Source organism: Lingula anatina, chromosome 3 (assembly GCF_051362555.1).
Source record: "Lingula anatina isolate TDL-2025a chromosome 3, LinAna3.0, whole genome shotgun sequence".
Lineage (NCBI taxonomy): Eukaryota > Metazoa > Brachiopoda > Lingulata > Lingulida > Lingulidae > Lingula > Lingula anatina.
In genome coordinates, this window is record NC_141769.1 from 8,635,135 (window position 1) to 8,655,253 (window position 20,119).

At 37.7% G+C, this 20,119-nt stretch overlaps 2 protein-coding genes across 4 annotated transcripts; one reads left to right on the plus strand and one right to left on the minus strand.

Annotated features, from left to right (window-relative positions):
• Window positions 1-545: 545 nt before the first annotated feature.
• On the plus strand, window positions 546-17,254 carry LOC106158168 (cyclic nucleotide-gated channel alpha-3-like). 3 transcript variants are annotated; one of them, XM_013534063.2, is made up of 5 exons: window positions 546-823; window positions 8,760-10,107; window positions 12,329-12,474; window positions 12,871-13,082; window positions 15,454-17,254. In XM_013534063.2, exons 2-5 carry the CDS (start codon window positions 9,838-9,840, stop codon window positions 16,857-16,859), a joined length of 2,034 nt encoding a protein of 677 aa, XP_013389517.1. In that variant the 5' UTR covers window positions 546-823; window positions 8,760-9,837; the 3' UTR covers window positions 16,860-17,254. The 3 variants fall into 3 exon arrangements, with proteins under 3 accessions (XP_013389517.1, XP_086865566.1, XP_086865567.1); XM_087009440.1 differs by lacking the exon at window positions 546-823 and adding an exon at window positions 4,480-4,723; XM_087009441.1 differs by lacking the exon at window positions 546-823 and adding an exon at window positions 8,072-8,148.
• A 315-nt stretch (window positions 17,255-17,569) lies between these two features.
• Window positions 17,570-19,157, minus strand: LOC106158187 (ras-related protein Rab-1B). The gene has a single exon (XM_087009442.1). The coding sequence runs from the start codon at window positions 18,910-18,912 to the stop codon at window positions 17,932-17,934; it is 981 nt and encodes a 326-aa protein (XP_086865568.1). The 5' UTR covers window positions 18,913-19,157; the 3' UTR covers window positions 17,570-17,931.
• Between the last annotated feature and the right edge of the window lie 962 nt (window positions 19,158-20,119).

Sequence of the window (20,119 nt, forward strand, 5' to 3'; positions counted from 1 at the left end):
CATGAACATTTGACAAGTTCTTAATGTAAGCATTTTACGAAGCACACAAAAAGACAATTGGGCATTCAAAGTTCATTAAGTGGCTTCCTTAAATCTTGCCAAGATTAACAAATAATAGAATTGCGGCAAAGACAACTAGAATATTCAGTCTCTTATATAAATGGAGCCTGATCCATTTGACATAGATGCCTTCCATTGTAGCTCTCTGCTGTCAGAAAAACTAAACAGACATTACCCAAAGAAATTCAGATGCCCGATCTGTCAGTTTATTGCGTATCATGAACTGTACGTTATTGACACACAAGTGGCACATGTGCCTATGACGTACATATTTCTATAATCTGTCAGTAGCACTGAACTGATTTTTACAAATACATTTCAAATATCACAGTTAAATGTTTGTCTAGTTTACTGGCAATCCGAACTCCTTTTTTATTGCTACGAATGTACTTTTAAATCACAGTGACGACTTGACAAAATTCATATATTATATATGTCTGTCAATGTCCGTTAAATGGTGTCGAGGCAAACAATATTAAAACTCAGTGCGTTGTATGAATACCACTCTCGAGGCAAATCCTATTGTTGGCAAATCCAATATCCCTGTATACATCACAAGATAACAAGACAATCACCAGTGATGCGAAAACCCACAACTTGAGACTGAGAACACGAATTGTTTCCATGGTAACTTACCGCACAACTTCATCGCAATCAAGAACGAAGCCGTCACAGCAGTGCGCGGTGACTTCAGTTAGATTAAGATTGAGAACGGAGCGAGGTAAACGTGAAACACAAAAATTCCGTTTTGTGTTTTTGAAAGGTAGGGCTCGTTATTTCTTTTTGAAAACGTGACAACATTTTGCTGATTACAGACGTTTATGACATCAATTTTGATGAAAATCTAACAATTTTAATTCTAAAAATTGCACCGGGTTTGTTGATGACACCGAGCGCATTGGAAACATACATTTTGTCAGTATGTTCAATGTGATTAACATCAAATTGTATTTTAATAGATGATATCCTTTAAGACTGCGACAAATCCTTAAAAATACATGTTTCTTACAAATATTCAAGTCCGTTACTTCAGAGATATGTGTATCTTATTTTTATCAACCTGTTAATCCTTTAGAAGTATGCAATATATGTCAAAACGATATAGTTATGATTTCCAAGACGTTATGTAAAGGATATATTCACTTCGTTTGTACACAGAGAATACAAGATATTCAGTTATTCACCTGGTTCAACATAAACATTAAGTTTAAGAGGAGACGTAGAGACGTTTCCGTATTAAGAACTAAATACGTTTGATCATGCTGTTCTTTTGGACGTTCTGAATACCACAATCAACATCAAAGTTTGCGATGCACGGATCTAACCATTGATTTAAGATCACTTCTTGACGTTCTGCTGTTCATCAAGTGTTGGTAATGGTTTCCATACGTGAGATAAAGCCACAGTAATTAGTTTTGATGCTAACGGTGCAAACTGCATATGTTTGCTTAATGATTGTCTCCATAAAAAAAAAAACAAGTAAATAGCTTATGGAGATGAAGAAGTGCATCCATATTTATACTGGGGGAGAGCGGAGGGAGGGGGGCGTGGGAGGACCATATTAGACATTCCCTTTGCTATCTAGATATATAGTTATATAGATACAAAATGTCTCAAGATAGTGATATGTGTATTTACTAAGCACCATTTTGGTGTACTTTGCTGCATGCAGCAGATTTCTTCCATGCTGTTTCGTGATCTTCGTGCTGTTGCGTGCATCAATATAGCAAGCTAGGCGCTTGGTGCTTGTGAATCTAAAGTAAATGATCGGGGCAACGTGAAATCCAATTAACCATTCAACAAAGAATCGTGACAGAAATAAGGGTGAATGTACAAATGATGTTGGAACTACTCAGCGTTTGTCTTTTTCTTTCATTGCCAAGTGTGATATTTATTGGGATGGTGTAGGAACAAGTTGTGCATTTTTCAGCGTTCAACTATTTTGCTATCTCCATGCTATGTCCGTTTTGGCAATACAATGAATACAATACTAACACAGGGAAACTCGGAACATTTTACATGCCATTAGTTCTTAACTAGGGGGATTCCCTTGGCTTTCTACCTTTCGACCAATGCCAACAAGAGACCCGGGTTTCTAAAAACAAGGGGTGGATTAAAGAAACGGCAGAAATGATAAACTGGTGTGCGCCGATGCTAACTGTAATTATTGACCTTAAAAGTAAAAGGCAGTATGACAGCAGATAAGCACAGCGTTTCATCTACAACACAAATTATTTCCCTTCTCAGTTTTTTCCCTGGGGAAATACGTCCTTTCTATGAACACTCTAGTTTAGCGCGTAAGATTTTTCTTTTCAATTAGAAGATTGCAATATTAAATTTGAAACTCATTTAGGTGTTTGGGAAAACCTATAGAGGCGGCTAGTGGTTGTTAAAACGTGAATAAGATAAGAAAACTGTCGACATTGATGCTATTAAGAATACACAAGGGGGAGATGGATTAGAAGTCGCTAGTTTGTGGGTGATATCAGAAATTCTTGTTTTAACATTAATAAAGTAAGACGTGTTGCTGGCGATTGTTTTGTGGCGATAAGGAAAAAACAAGCCCTTACGCGTAGTTGCATAATCTATACCGTGGGTTGGGGATAATTACAACACAGATGTAATTGTTAGTTTCTATTACTGAACTTTCTCTTGGAATATCTTGGAATAATCCGGTTATTAAGATTGTGAGCAATAATTTTGGGCTACAAGCAACAGGTCCGTGGTTAAGCTGAAAGTGAAAGATTTATAAAAATGATAAGACTGGTCTCAGCGATAGGGACCTCGGAGTACTTGCTTGCCTAGTCGCTCTGTTTTACAACGGCTCCAAAGGGAAGAATCATCATGCCCTCTAATCAGCTAGATAGCAATAAATGATCAGGGATAGATCTACTTTTTGTAATATCGGATTTGTTCTCTATCGGGTTATTTCGTTTCACTGAGCTTCATTTGTGCAGATGCAATTTTTCAATCCCGTGTTAATGCAGCCAATGAATAGGAAATTACATTATGATCCAGATATGAACTTGGCCTTTGTGAAATTAACAAGAGCGACAATTTGCACTAATCTGTTGGGATTACTACGATTACAGGTTACTTTCGTATTAATCTGTGCAAATCAGCTGCTTATTATTATCATTTGTCTGAATAGCTTCCTCGAAAAACATTCTTGCCACTAAGCGGCCACGTGCGTGTTAGTTTTCTACAGGGTGCCTTCGCCTTTCCAGCCAAACGTGTTCGAAAGCGTTGTTGGCCCTCCCTTTTCTCGCAGAGTCTCGCATGTTCTCTCTCCTGGGGCACTCATTTGCATATCCTAAGCCTGCCACGTGCACTATATCCTCACTTATTTGAAAGTCTGATTATAATCTTTGTAATAAAGCAAAAGGATGAGTTTCAAATAACGGATGTCAAGCTGGCAATCTTCCCTAATACTAAGCACTGCCGTCCTCTGTCGCAAAATGACAGCAGTGTAATCCAATACTTGGCATGCAAAACTGTCGGCTTAAATAAAAACAGATGCATTCTCATTTGAGATCTAGAGATTGCATGCTGAACTAATTACTTTCCATATGAACGTTAGTTAAATGCCAGGAATACGTTCATAAGAGAATTACATATCTATAATCATGCTAGGTAAATCATGAGTTCTGCCGACTTCTTTATCTCGGTTTGATTCAACGGATATATATTTCCAGAGAAACCCCATATCCCCCTGGTAAAATCTGTCAAACAATTGCTTGTTTTTTCAGCATTATGCAAGGATTTGGCTATCTTAGGTGCTGACTCTGACTCAATGCATGGTTTAACGGCTTGGTTTTGCGAAAGGCAGAGATCACTTTGGGAAACCCTATAAATGCATGTGCATTTACATGTACGGGTTCATCTCATCGACGTTTCCTTTACGCAAGTGCCCATTATTGGAAATAACGTTGAGAATGACATGCTATCTTATGTGATTGTTACAGCACGAAAGCTGTCCAATATCGAAGACATTTCCCCAATAGATCACCTATCCCTTTATCACGATCTTCATAAATGTCGACTGTAAGGTGTTCCATAATTAATTACTTTTCTATGGGAACTCGAGGAAATTGTGATCAAAACATATAATGATAAGGAAAGTAAACCAGCAATGAACTTTGCCTAAAGTGTTTGTTATTGGAATATATGCTTTGTGTTTAGACTTTTAGACTAGCGGAATGTCTGGGTAGGAAAAGCATACCTAAATATTATTATCATCCAGCCTACATCGAGACAGCGAAAGTGAAATATCAGCAGAGCGGAATATGTTTCGTTATCTGAAAAAGAAATAGATATATATATGGAGTTCTTATCCATTCAAATAGACATTCAAGAGCATAGGATTGTCAAATAATGTTGGACTGAAATGCAAACAATATGTTTTATATGTAAAATATTCTACAAGATCTATTATACATATGCAAAGTATTTCCTTAAGGTATATTCAAGGCAATTCCTTTCCTATGAAGAATCTTTTATTGTGAGTTGTTAACCAGTACCTAGTGAACTTTGGGCGTTGTGAACTTATGAATCATAGATTTAGTGAAGCACTGAACTTGGATTCCCATTATATAATGTCACAATATACCTGACATTGCCAATGAGATCGTTTTGAGACCACAGTACAAGGCAAAGACCACAGGTAGGTCATACTTTTTTTTACAGTTTGTATAGCTGTGCATTTCTTTAAATATAACTGTCAACGCTGTTTTGAAAGACTGGCTATAACATAAGCTTCTTTCTTGAATCTGAACAAGACATAGCAACCAAACCAATGCATGATAATGTATTGTTGATGATTGACAAAATGACAGGTTCTTAAGCACAAATTTACCATGTGCTGTATGATATGCCTCACGGTTTACCACCAATTCCTAATGACGAGATCGTTTCTCTGGTAGTTCACTGAATGCAGACGTAGTGATTGGTCTACACGATAACAATAGCGTGTAAATGAGGACCATGGTAGATGGTTTTCCATTGTTCTAAACCAATTTCAGGTTTGTGCCTATGTAAAATGGACAACATACCGGTATGTAAACCGATACTGTCGTCACGTTTCAGTACGCTGCAGTGTTATTTGTCTCCCCTGTGACTGCGTATTATCAAAATTCTGTTCAATGCACATTCATTTTGCATTTCTTCATAAGATATTGACGATGTATCATCAATTGTATAAAAATCTCAAATGATTGTTTTCCATGAGATACAGCAGTTTGACATCATCCTAAACCTTAACCATTAAACAGCTATTATATGTAACCGTTCATTACCATTAGCAAACATATATTCAATATTCAGACAGATTACAATATATCACAATGTTTCCTTTTTATTTAACAACTTTTTTAATTAAAGGGGGTATTTAAAAAATAAGGCGACCATTTTCCTCAGAACTATATCCGCTAGCTGCTGTACTGGTACCTTTACTACTTAAAACATGTTTGTTCAGGATGTCTCAACTTGTGATAAACACGTGTGGTTTTGCATTTAACAAAAGCCATTTTAAAAAGCAATATCTATGCGAAAAAGATGGGGGTAGGTGCCTTTTATTCTTAGGTCTTCTCTTTCTGCCTGCTGGAAGCCATGGTTATACAAAATACATTGTGCTTTTCGACTGCCCAATCGATTCCTCGTAATTTCTTTGGCGGATTTCATATAATTAAGATCGTATTTGAATCTAAAGATTATGAAGGTGACTAAGACATATGGATTTATCACACTAATGAGGATAGAGTGAACGAAGATCAAGTCAGGTCAAGGGTTTACTGGTATTTTGCAAGCAGTCTATCGGACAACATGTTGCTCCCCATGTATCAGTTCTTGTCATCGCGTGTGCTATTCTTCTACGACACATATGATCGATCAATCCAATTCCCAGAAATACTAGATCAAATGAGGGCAAACTCTTTAAGCTGGAAACAAACCACATTTACATTCGTGTACACTTGAACTGTCAGGGTTGTTTGATTATGCGAAACTAAACTAGGGTTCATCGAGGAGATAATGTGAAGAAATCCCTCATCTCGGAGTCTATTTTGGTGAAAAGAGAAGTAACTGGTACATAAGAAAGCCCCGTTTTTAATTCTCATTTGGCATTGAGAAAATTGGGACAGTGCTCAAATGTTTGAAAGTCATTGAATATTATTATTATTATTGTTGTTGTTGTTGTTTGCAAGAGCTATTCTTGATAGGGCTATAGCAATTCTAGGTGTGATTCTCTCCTTAAATAATGTTCCATTGAGGGTGAAAACAAATTTCAAGGATTTCTTCACGGAAATATCATTTTCAATTTAGTTCTGAAAAAATATCAACTCGGGTTTTGGTACAGAGGCGGAATCTTAATTAAAGCTATTATTTAATTTTCCTTTCGGAATAGATATCGATTGTTTTTATGCTTGGTCGTTCCCAATGTTGTTCGTTCTATCTCTCTGTGTATTCCAAAGGGCAGAGCTCTTTGCCGATAGTACAATTATCATTCAAATTGATATCAGAGTCGTGTTTGTTAGATAGGCATATGTCAGGTTGTTTGATAGATATATTTGACCGGCATTCATTTTGCCCCCGCTACATGTCAGATACGTTATTCGCTGGAGATTCGGCAAAGGGCAATTTCTGTTGATATTTGGACTCGTTTAGGACATATCTTGAATGCATTTTTATTCATGGAGGTGGGATGCTCTTGTTGTGTGTTTCGTGTACACCAGTAGTAGCTCAAAGTGACAGACACTGCCCACATATAGTATAATAGTTATTAAACACGAACGCTATTTTAACTGAAATATGGTAAGTGGATAAGATCTGTATCGTGAATAAATTTACTCTGTAGCTTCAAAGTATAATTAAACCCGTGATTGTTCCAGTTTTTGCATTAAGTACTAAAGCAATATATTCATGTCAATTATCAACAAATAAATAAAAATGCAGTGAACTGTCTTGCCATGCGGTATTTTAAGGCAATAAATCTCGGCCTTGCTTATAAGACAAAAAGTATATTACAATAATCGGTTATCTTTACCCATTGAACACGTTCCGGATGTCAAGATAGATGGACGAACCGTAATTTTCTATTTAACACTAAAAGGATAACAACTGTTCATTTTGAAAAAAAAAATTTTTTTCTGGGGTAAACAGCAATTTTCCCACACTTATCAGTGGTTAATGAATCGATATCTACATTCAAAGTTAGTCCCTGGTTTTTTTCTAAAAAGTTTTTTATTGTAATAATCTCTTAAGAGGTTATTACAGAGTATATCCATCTATGGAGGTCACGTGGTCCGATGACAAGCAGAGATTTTAGATCAATTGCTATAACGGCCGCTTTTGTGGTAAAATAAAATATATTATATTTCTATGAGTTGTTTACAAAGTATTTATTGTGAAATATAGATCTCATGCGAAGAGTTGCTATCCCTTTAAGTTAACAGTATTTTCTCCATACAACTGAAGTTTAACGGGAAGGCTGTGGAGGATTTTTACGGCAATATGAGGCCTGCCCACAGAGGCAAATTAATTTGTTTTGGCTTCCTTTCTTTTGGCACGACGGAAAGGCTCTGTCACTGCTAACAAAATCCTTGGTTACAAAGAAGGCAGAGAGCAACATGTAATTTCCGCCATTATTGCATTGCGTTTGAAATAGAGAACCCGTCGTGGTGACACAGGCGACTTATAAATGTCAAAGACAGACGCAATGTGTTTAATCCACACATATTATTCGTCTCCCTGTGCGATACATTGTAAGAGCCATCAAACTCACGGCGGGCCCCAGCTCCAGACAATATTCATAATATCGCCGGACCAAATGTTGCATAATCCAATATCGTAAGCAGATTATATTGATCAGAGCGGTCACAGATTAGATAAATGATACTTATCGCAAAGACTTGGATTTCTGCTTAAGGTCAATAACCCAGACAAAGACAAACCATCCATTTCTTATAATATTATGTAATACAGATATCACTGTCAATTTTTCTGGTTTCCACGCAGACGCGGGCTTTGGGGATGGATTGCCCGCTTTGAATGGCATTGCAGTCAAGAACAGTTTCCAAAAGAATTGGACATTAGGTATTACTTAGAATTAGTTATCTACTTATTTTGACATATGTGAAAGAAAATACATTTTACAAAACGACGACCTATGAAATTGGTTCCGTCAACATTTAAAATAAACGGCCAGTAACGGAGTTCCCGCGTTTCATGTTTTTTAAACCCATTACAGTATAGGCTGGAGCCAGATTTGAACGACACTGAATATATAACATACTTAAAAACCATCCACGGAGTTTAAAGATAAACTTTTCTTATATATCGGATTTATGAGGACTGTATACGGCGGTGCGTTGATGAACGATCTAATATCCGACGTTGATGTCAAAGTGTCAGGATTCTAAGGACTGTGATGGATCATGCCGCTATAGAATATTGCGCAAACACGAAAACCTCATAAGAGCTCCTCGTTTAATGTCAAAATTGTTTTGTGCCACACTATAGAAGAACAACTTGATTTTGCTACGACCGCAATTGTACGATGATATTTATTTACATTCTCTTCAAGTTCTGAGTTATGTTGACAAATTGGCATTGATTCTCACTTCTCCGCAATAGCAAATTTTCGTGTTTAAATTCATCGAACTCCTTACTTTCAGGTGTTTATTGTGTGTCTTTACTATTTCCAGATAAATTCGAGCCAGCGCGCTACAACTTAGAATGCAAGCAGTCCATCATGTATGACCTTTAGGGAGAAAATGGCATCAGAGAATTTGTGTAACAGAAAACTTGTGTGGGCCTAACGTATATAAGGAGCTCTTTACATATGACATATCAGGAGATAACGCTGTGCGACAATTACATTGGTTCACAGAATAAGAATGCCGTTATTCAGTAGACGACGATAATCGTTTGTATCAAATTTACCAGGCTAGCTGTTCTTTTCCAAATTATATCAATGGAGAACTTGTACTAGGCAACAGAGATGCAAAACTCACAACACCATGGCGACTCTTAACACAAACAACTGAAGATGTACTTCATGTTCACATAGATGACATCTGATTAACTGAGAAAAAGTGCCTTCACAAAAATGGAGACTTCAAAACTTTGGCATCCTATGAAGAAAGTTAATAGACATTGTCTTTGAATTTGTCAACAAAACTGATTCAAAACAATATACGCATTTGGATTACCTCACTAGAAACTCGGATGTTTTTACCTTTTTGTGTATTCTGTTCAAGGATCGATATCATACCTCTACATCCGGCTTTGTATTTAATGATACAGAGAACGCTGGAAGAACTCGCGCCAAAAAACAGCAGACGATATCACAGGGTCGAAATCAAGATCAACATGTACAGACTTATTGGGAAATATGAGACAACAGACCTTTAGCCTACGACAGTGCTCGGAAATAGATAAAAGAATGATCCTGATCACATTGTTAATTGCCTGATTCCCGAAACACGATGCTATTTACCACACATCAAGTATGATTTTATTGAATCAACTACAAAAAGAATGACATTGGTTCCAGTGATGTTAATGTTCGAACAATGTACTTAAAACGCGCGAATTAAGAGATGACAGAGGTCCATGTGGATCATAAAAAATAAAGATACCACAATCCGCTGACACGCTGTACAAGGACACATTTAGACAAATGGATTTTCGATCAGTGGCACATCTAGAAGTCGATGACGTCATTCGTTATGAAACAATGACTTTAAAACGTTAAAAAAGAAACTGAACAAAACGATAATTATGTCGTTACGATCAGCAGTACATCCATTTGCAGACGACGTCCCGGGTCGACCCGAAACTACGGATGGGAGACGGTTATCCCCCAATCTTCCGGGGCTTTCAGCAAGGGGTTCAGTGGTTTCCACAGTGGAAAATGGACAGCTAAGTCCCCGCAGTTTAAGGCCTGTTGAAGACGATGCATGTTCGGAGATAATACGCATTGAGCAACAAAGCTCGGAAGAAGATAGGTTTTATCAGACGACACTCGGAAAAGTTGTGAAAACCTTACAGGTGAGTTGGTGAAATCGTTGTCTCATTTATCTTTCAAATTCACTACACACACAACCTTCCCACAAAAGTAGTTAGTACTGGAGCGTGGGGGTATAGTTTTGAATGATGAAAATCATGAAAGACATTCCGTCTGAACGATGTTTTATAAAATTTTTATCTCTAGATTAAATTGACCTTTTTTCAGGAAAGTGCAAACATTTTCTTTGATATTTCGTCTAAAAGCGAAATTCCGTATATTTTATTATTCTTGAATGAAAAAAAAAAAACGTTTATAACGTGCATTGCTTGGCATATAGCGTTACGTATTTAGATGAGAGCCCACGTTACATTTTCCTGATCTTTTGCTGGCATATTGTGAATAGAATTTGTCGCCTGATATGTAAAAAGTGATATTTAGACAGCCTATATCGATCAATCTTGGTGTAAAAGGTACGTTCTTCAAACTATCCATACATGTACCCAGTATCACATTTTGTCTCCAACTAGTTGAGTTTTGGATGTGACGTTGGCTACGGGGTCCTGTTACATGTATATGTATTGCCATACATGCCACTAAATGCCACTAAATTGAAAAAAAATAGCAATTGCCATTTTTATGGATAATATTCTAAAATGGATTAAAGAAAATTTCGAATAATAATAATAATAATAATAATAAGTCTTCAATTAGAATATCGCGAAATTGGGGTACGACTATAATTTGTACAGTGTAATTGTTATTAGGTGTTTTGCGTCAAATCTGTTACGGAATATCGAAGTTGGTGATTAAATAGCTTCGTCTTAACAGTGCGGACTTATGACGAGATTATCTGTCTCTGGGTGACTGAAATTGCTTGATAAAAACTCAGTCAAGAGCTTACTCTGTCTATAGCTTATGCTTGTTAAAACAAGACAACTCAAACGTTGACAGACACTCGACTTTTCCATTTGCGCAATCCATGACTGTCACCTGTTCTTGCTGCCATTTCTTTTGTATGCGTAATGTCAGTAAGAAGTTCTAAATGTAATACTTATCATCTTTATGTCAGCCAAAAACAAGTCAATTTGGACTTAAAGGAAGTTACATAAACGGGTTTCGATAAACTCCCCTCCGTCGACTGTTTGATTTTTGTAGGGACCGGGACCACTAAACCACGTTACCAAAGAAGACGTCATCAAAGTTCGTTTCAGCCTCACAAGACCCTGACTCTGTGCTAAATTTGTCTATGGAATAGCGTTAATTTTGAAGGACTTTGGCACTTTGCATTAATTGAACCCACTGTATCTTGGACAAAGCATTTGCTTTTCGCTATGAATTGATGATAAATAACCAAAAGTATAAAAAGGACACCAAATGACAAATGTTTTACGAAAACATTGTCACCTGAGGCTAGAACATGAACTTATAAAATAACATTATTTCCCTGATTGAATAATGCATCTTATCTTAGTTAGACTGTACTGAAGCTGCACATGTAATGTTGTCATTTTAGCAAGTGTTTCATTTAGTGCATCAAAAACAATTTCGTTATCTAGATTAATATGTTTAGATCTGATTCAATAAAATGACGACAGACATCAATCTGTTCCTGCTCCAACTCAATCATTGAAATGGAAAGTATGTCCAACAAATCTATAGCTTTGAAGCTTACAGACACAGACAAATCACATAGCCTGTTATTAGAGGGGGAAGTGCACTAAAAACACGTGATCAATAATTACACAACTACAAGCGTTCACATGCTAAAGACTGTTTTCGCAAACCGTGGGCACAGAATCGATCCGAACGCCATCTTGTGGACAAGGAAAGTCAAATGTATTACCTCGAGCAAAAGGGCAGCAAATTCTTACACGAGAATTGAATCAAACAAACCGATCAAGTTTTGTTACATCAGATCATATCATACTATATACCATACCATAACATGTCGGGCTATCATAAGAAATGTATGGCAAATGTTTCATACCCAGGTTCACTCTATTAAAGTGGACTGTTAGGGATTTATTTTGAACTGAATTAGACCAGATATCATAAAGTTATTTAATACTTTAGAATGTTCTTTTATGAAAACGACCCAAGATTTGCTTTGAAGCATTTTAATGAGACGCATCAGATTAAAATAAGTGCAATTTTCTCGGAAGAAACTCATTATTTATAGCAAGTATCATTAACAATAAGCGCAATGAGATGCACCTGAATATTTTTTACACATTCAGACAATTGAATTTTTTACATATTCAGACAATCCATACATGGGCGACAGGGAAACGCCACAGCGATGTGGACAGACGGCCAGACTCCTTCCTGGAGCGGTTTGCTATGGGAGGCAGCTCAATTATTGACGAGGAGGGAAAAATTGTCCATAGGAGGAAAGATTCAGATTTTAGGTAAAGTTCTCTTTCTTTCTTGTTCGTTTTATCAGTTTCCATCTATTCGTTTGTCACCCCAAGCCGACCCTCTCCTCCCTTCTGTTCTTCCTTCTCTCCATTATTACATCATCATCATCTCTCTCTCTCAGCATACTGCAGGAAGTCCTTTTGAGCCTTTTTTTTACTACTTCTACAGGAAGGTACTAAGAAATTTGCCTGTTGCCCGTTCTGTCCAACTTACCAGCGTTGCGTTAAGTTGTGGGTGTAGATGTACTCTTGGTCAAGCTTAAATTTATTCAGAAATACACTATTCCTACTGCTGATTGGAACACTTCATCAGTGACTGCAATTTATTTCTAGACAGGCTAATGAAATTGATAACTCTGGTGCATCTTTTCTTTTTATTATTTTCAGAAATTTTAAGAATTGGGTGATAGATCCTTCGGAGCCGCTGTATTACAAGTGGTTGGCAATCATCTCCCTATCCATTCTATACAACATAGTATTTATTATAGCCAGGGCGGTGTTTTGGGAGCTTCAAGAAAACTACGTGCCCCTGTGGCTGACGCTAGACTACCTCAGCGATGCTGTGTACATACTTGATATGGTGATACATTTCAGAACAGGTATTTATATTTTGTGGCAGCAGGGTTAAATTTGATGTTAGCTTGATCAATCGTTGCTTTCTGAACTGTGACAGATCCGTATAGTACACAGCGGAGTGGTCCACACCCCCTTATCACCCCCCCCCCCCAAAAAAAAAATAATAATAATAAGGAAAAAAACAGCATAACGAGCCAAAGGAGAAAAAGTTTTCCTTACCCTTGCTTAACTTAATATAGTGGCATTGCCCTTGTCTGTTGTTTTACATTTCATCCTCCTGATCCCCACCCCACCCCTTAGCGAAATCCCGGGTCCACTAACTTAGAGCCCCTATATAATCATATTCGTCGTAGCAAAAAGAGCTAGTATTAACTGCAGAAAAGCCAGTATTTGTTGACGAGATTGGCAGCAGAGTTTTGGGAAAACCGTTAAAGGATAATGTTGATTACGCCTACTGCCCCCAATGTTTTGTCGACGGTTGTAAGAGTTTGACATTTTTATCCCAGGAAAAAAACAGAAAACAGTATGTAAATACCACGCTTACATTGATTTAGTTTACCAGGGCTGGATTTTAGGTAAATTTATAATTGATTGCCTTTAAAAGAGCTTGTGCTGATTTGAAATAGGATAAGCCGCATGCCCACATCATGCATGTAGATCGGCACACGTCATAAGTGAGACTTCACATGCTCGCAAATGCAAGCAAAAACGTGCAAGCAAACTGATATAAAACGTGGTTTGGGGGTTTTGGGTGTGAGGGGGCTGAAAGATTTTATTGACCTTTAAGCAATTGTTACTTTCGTACAGTACCATTGTTTCATAAGTAAAAAAAATTGAATCTTTAATTAAATTGGTTTGTATTTTGAATTGATTTAATGATAATGTTATAAAATGGGAGTCTTACACTGATGCTCATAAGTTAAGCAACACTTTCTTATTTCTCGAATTTCTCAGCAACCAAAATTTTTATTGAGGCAAAATTTGTACAGTAGCTAGATATTTCTTTTGTTTTTACTTTGACTTACTGGACCGTGACATTAGAGTACTATTTACTGTTGGACACGATAGAATATGCAATGGGGGTGCCACTTGCGAAAAACACAGTTTGGCCATGCCATGAGGAGCTTCCAGTTTCAACTTTGGCTAGTTTCATGGGCACAATTTGTTATTTTGGACCAACCAATGGTTAGAAGAGGACTCAACGAGGTAATCAGATGGCAAATAATGGGAGGTCATCGTGCTGGGGTGCCAAAGAGACAGATTGCAAGGCAACAAAAAAGCAGCACCAAGTCAAGTGTCCAAGCTGGTAGCAAAATGGCGCCAAACTCGTTATGTATTGGACAAGCCTCTTTCTGGTAGACCAATATTGACCGACGCAAGAGATGAAGATATCTGGTTCGATTATGCCACCAGGACCAGTTCATATCAGCCAAACAATGAAAAATTGCCACCGTACGTCATTCAAGGGAGGTGCCCTGGTCAACAATACAGAGACGAAATACCATTGGGGTGCATACAATCACACATTCAAGCAAATCCAGAAAGAAAAACCATTTTGGTGCAGGACAATGCGCCCATCCAGAAAGCATGGTCCGTGCAAGACGCGCTGCAACAGCGCGGTATCCCACATTTGGATTGGCTTGCATATTTATCAATTCTCAATGTAATAGAACATGCTTAGGATATGATTGACAGGGCAGTAAATGAGAGACAAACTCCAGTTAGAAACATTAGAGAGGTCCAGCATGCAGTAACTGAGGAAGGGAACCGGCTCCCAAAGCAAGATTGGCAGAATTTGGTGGCAAGTTGCAGGAGACAATGTGAAGCTGTTGTTCAAAACCAGGGAAAGCACACCCGATATTTATTGCATAATAGACGATTAATCATCTATTATCTACAGTCTTCTTTTATTAAAACTAATTCTTAAATGATCGAACTTTAATTTTTCATAATAAGCTGTTTTAATCAGCACGTACTTTTTGCTGTGTGAGCATACTTTTTTGACACATGGTTTGGCATATTTTAGTACCGTTTGGTTAATAAAGTTATTTTGATTATTACAGTAAGCTGTGCGGTGTATTTCTTTAACCGAAATATTCAACTTGAATAAGTTATTTATAAAATATGAAAGAAATATGCATAATTCCACCAACAAATGAAATAATGATCATGATAGAAGAAACTTCTGAAAAAATCGGGGTGTTGCTTAACTTATGAGCATCAGTGTATGTCTAGACAAGCGTGCATTTCTATTGCTTGTCTCTGTTGCTATTTTCTGTACAAAACCCCCTGTGGAATGAACATTTTGATTGAAAAGCGAATACTCAAAGAACAATTATATGATGATAACGCATTTTTCCTGTTTACTGATCCAAAATCTTTCTCTGTTTCCAGGTTATCTTGAACAGGGGCTTTTGGTTCGAGACCCTGCAAAATTACGTCTGAACTACGTGAGGACATGGGGGTTCAAATTCGACGTGGTCAGCATACTGCCCACCGATATATTCTACTTATTCACCTCCATTCACGCTACGTGGCTTCGATTCAATAGATTACTCAGGTTCTACCGCATGAAAGAGTTTTTCGATCGCACGGAAACAAGGACGAATTTCCCGAACCTTTTTAGAATTCTGAACCTTGTTCTGTATATTCTTATCATTATCCATTGGAATGCCAACGTCTATTTCTTGATCAGTATGGTGATAGGTTTTGGATCCGATGAATGGGTTTACCCTAATATTACCATACCTAAATTTCAACCACTATCACGAAAATATGTGTATAGTTTTTACTGGTCGACCCTGACTCTAACCACAATTGGAGAAACACCCAAGCCCGAGAGAGACAGTGAATATATTTTTGTTGTTGTGGATTTTCTGATTGGAGTCTTAATTTTTGCCACCATCGTGGGTAATGTAGGAAGCATGATAACAAACATGAACGCCAGTCGTGCCGAGTTTCAGCAGAAGATGGACGGTGTTAAACAGTATATGGAGTTCAGAAAGGTCGGTAAAGAATTGGAAAGGAGAGTCATAAAATGGTTCGATTATCTTTGGACCAACAAGCAATCGTTGAACGAAGAAGCAATATTATCGACTCTTCCTGAAAAACTGAAGGCAGAGATTGCCATACATGTCCACCTAGAAACTCTTAAGCAAGTAAGTATTTTTCAGGACTGTGAACCGGGCCTCTTGGCACAGTTGGTTCTCAAGTTGAAACTGCAAGTCTTTAGCCCCGGGGATTATATATGTCGTAAAGGGGACATAGGCAGGGAAATGTACATAGTCAAAAAGGGAAAGCTACACGTTGTCGGCGACGACAGCCAAACAATTTACGCCACTTTAAGCGACGGCAGCGTTTTCGGGGAGGTCAGTATCCTGAACATTGCTGGGAACAAGACGGGCAATAGAAGAACCGCTAACGTTCGCAGCGTTGGTTATTCGGACCTTTTTTGTTTGTCTAAAGATGACTTGTGGAACGCTTTACGAGAGTACCCAGAAGCGAAAAAAATTCTCATCGAAAGAGGACGTCAAATTTTGATGAAAGATAACCTGTTGGACGAGGAGGCTATGATTGAAGAGGAAAGAAAACAAGAAACTGTTGAAGAAAAAGTGGAAAGAGTAGACCTCGGACTTGATAACTTGCATACAAGATTTGCTCGTTTGCTAGCAGATTTTAACAGCACCCAACAGCGGCTTAAACAACGAATTACTAAACTGGAGAAGACTCTATATGACCAAGACGGTCAGAGCCCTAACGGCAATACTGAAAGTGGAAACGAGGCCGACATGGAAGGCTAAATAGTCGAACTGCTTTTTAAAACACTGCGTTTGTAAACGCTTGTTTTGTGCCTTCCCTCCACATTACCAATCTACCTCCTGAAAAGATAAAACATGAAGTGAGATAAATCAAAGTTCCGTGTCTTTCTAATTTCTACTTCGCCTTTCACTATTTCTATTGAAACATTTCAAATCAGGTGGTGTATCATTACATGACAGAATGATTTTTGAGAAGGGGGTTACTCATTACATCGAAGAACTGTTTAATTTTATAATTATCATTATGTAAGAAGATAATATTACATAACCGGCTGCTGACACGTTATAGGTAAAAGGAGTTCCAGTGATAAACTTAATATCATATGACAATTTTTCCAACGTCTCAATACATTTTCAAATAATAAATTTAATAACGCCATAGGAAGTGATGTTATGTCACAAACAGGATATTCAAGCGAGGAATTTTACAGTTTGTCTGAACTTCATTCATGTATAAAAGAGCACAATCAAGCTTCATTTAATGATGGCTAGAAAGTGGCATAATATTACAATGAGTACAAAGAAATGGCATATTTCACTTGCGTATATATCCATACAGACTATTAGACTTGAAGCCAATATTGTAAAAAAGTAATCAATCACATTGTCACTTTATATGCAATAAAATCATTTTGGAATAAAAACAGAAAAGTCAATGTTTTCTCACAAAAAGAAAAATAGATGTAAAATCGCTCGCCGTGCCGAACAAAGCAATATTTTCCTAACAATTTAATGTAAACCTTGGCGATTTAGTAATAAATGTACATGTTGTATCAAAGCCCGTAGCAATCGCCATCACCGTCATTTACTTAAGGTTGTTCGGAATGAATATAACATGCATATTAATCACAGTCGCCATAATATACGTATATATTTCAAGAGAGTGAACATTTCATACGAATAACTGATATCTTATCCAAATGCATATGATGGATAAAAGTATATTAATCACAAAATCAATTTCGAAGTGGTTACACATGATAAAAACACCACGAGGGATTTTTCAGCTTTGGCCAATCGGGGAAAAAAGATAAAGGCTCTTGTTAATATGTTATCAATTGTGGTGCAGCAATTTTGTTTTCACAACAGCAGCCAAAGTAAGCATACCAAAGGTATAATCAACGTTCTCCCCAGTTTTAGCGGATACGAAAAAACAAGGGTGTTCCAATTCCTGTTCAATTTCCTCTCTCGAAGGCAATTTTGGATCCCACTGGAGATCCGTCTTATTACCTATAAATGCTATGAAGGCGTCTTCTCCTGTACGTTTTGATTTGAAGTCGGCATACCACCTTTTTGCACCAGCATATGTACACGCATTAGACACGTCAAACACAATGGCACAGCATGCGCTGTCTTTATAGTACACTTTTGTCATATTTCCAAATCTTTCTTGACCTGCAATGTCCCAGGATTGGAGCTGCACAATGCCTATGGTTGTCCTAACAGTGCTTAAAGTAAAATCAACTCCAATTGTAGGCTTATACATTGCCTTGTATGATTTCTTGACCCATCTACCATTAAGACAGGTTTTGCCTATGGTTGGATCACCAATCAGTAATAGTTTAAACAGAAGGTTTGGTGCAGCTGATCCATGTTCGTAGGAGGGGCATTTTTTGGTGACCTCTATAGGGGCATGGGGCGACTGAAGCATGCGCATAATTTCTTTATTTTGCATAATGGCATGTTCCAGCTGTAGAAACAAACCCTGGTTATTCGCACGAATTTCCTCCAAGGCTTCTCTATTTTCTTTCACGTCGCTCTGTATCAGAAATTGTCGCTCCTCGTCCTTAAGTCTTAGAACCTTCAACTTTTTCTTAGATCGCAGGGCGAGGAAAATGGCAACAAGTGTACTGGGAATGGTAAACAAAGAAGAGGCAAGAGACACATACGCTTGCACGTTCTTTATATTGTCCGGCAACACGGGGAGGACATTTGACCAGCACAGTATCCACAAGACGGTTATCACAATCACAAGAACAATTCCAAAACATTCCAATCCAACCGCACGAGCAGCTTTGCAACAAAAACCTGCCATTTCTTTTTCTGGATCCTACTTTATGCCCTCAGACTTATGTGGTCTTAATTTTGCCAGAAGTATTGGGCACAAGATCTACTACAAGTAGCTAAAAACGACTGAAGACAGGAATCCACAGACAGAGAATATCATTACGTCATATTCCCTACTCTATGTAAGGGATAGCTTTAACGTGACTACCAGAAATCCGCCATGAATCAGCTGATGAGTCGGTGAAGGCAAGCAAATACATACAGCATGAAGGTTTGCTTCTAAAGAGTTTCGAACTTCAGTTTGTTAGCATCAAAAGTGACACGACACACAACTCGCAACACATGCTCTCATTTCCAGGCATGATCTAAAAGAAAAACAAAATAGAAATTGTAATTGGATCATAACACTGATGATAACTTTGCCATATTTATCGTTTTCATTAAGCATCAACAGTTACTTCCCGTTTGGATTGGCTTCTACGAGAGGTTGGAGGGGGGGAGGGGTAGTCCTGGAACGGCCGGGCGTTTAACTTTGGAAAAGAAAATATATTCAAACTGTATAGGCCTAATAATAATGATAAATTAATAAATAAACGGTAACGCCTTTTCAATAAAAATGCAACTTTAAGCGGGTTTCACTTATACAACTTTTCGTCTCTTTCTACATAGCCTACTTAGCCTATCATCTGTATATATAATCTGTGGCCTTTCTCACCTACCTTTGTACACACTCGTGATTTCCGTTCTTTGTGTAAAAACAATTAAACAGTCTGGATATACATGACTTAACCAAAATGATAATTACCTTTAAACATGGAATAGTGTTTTAGTTATAAAAATTCTTGATCTAACCCTGCCAAATCAAGACTGCCCCCCCCCCAGGGTTCGGTCCTACACGTCTAGAGACCCACTCCCAGGCATTAAACAAACTGCAAAAAGACCCAAAGCCCCATGTCTAGGTTGCTAAATAATTTATAAAACTAGTCAACCACCTTCAAAATTGTAAAATGAATATCCGCTAACTGAATGGTATAATGTCATAGGCCTACCTACTCGATCGACCCACTGAAAAGTAGTAGTAGGCCTACTGTAGGCCTACACAGAATTTACAGAAGCCATTTACTGAACCGTATCGTCAAGTTTGGGATAATATTTTACTGTGATCTACATGCCAAAGAGGATTTTTGTCTATCGTTTGACAAAATACATGCTCACCCTAAAAGCCTGCATCTTAG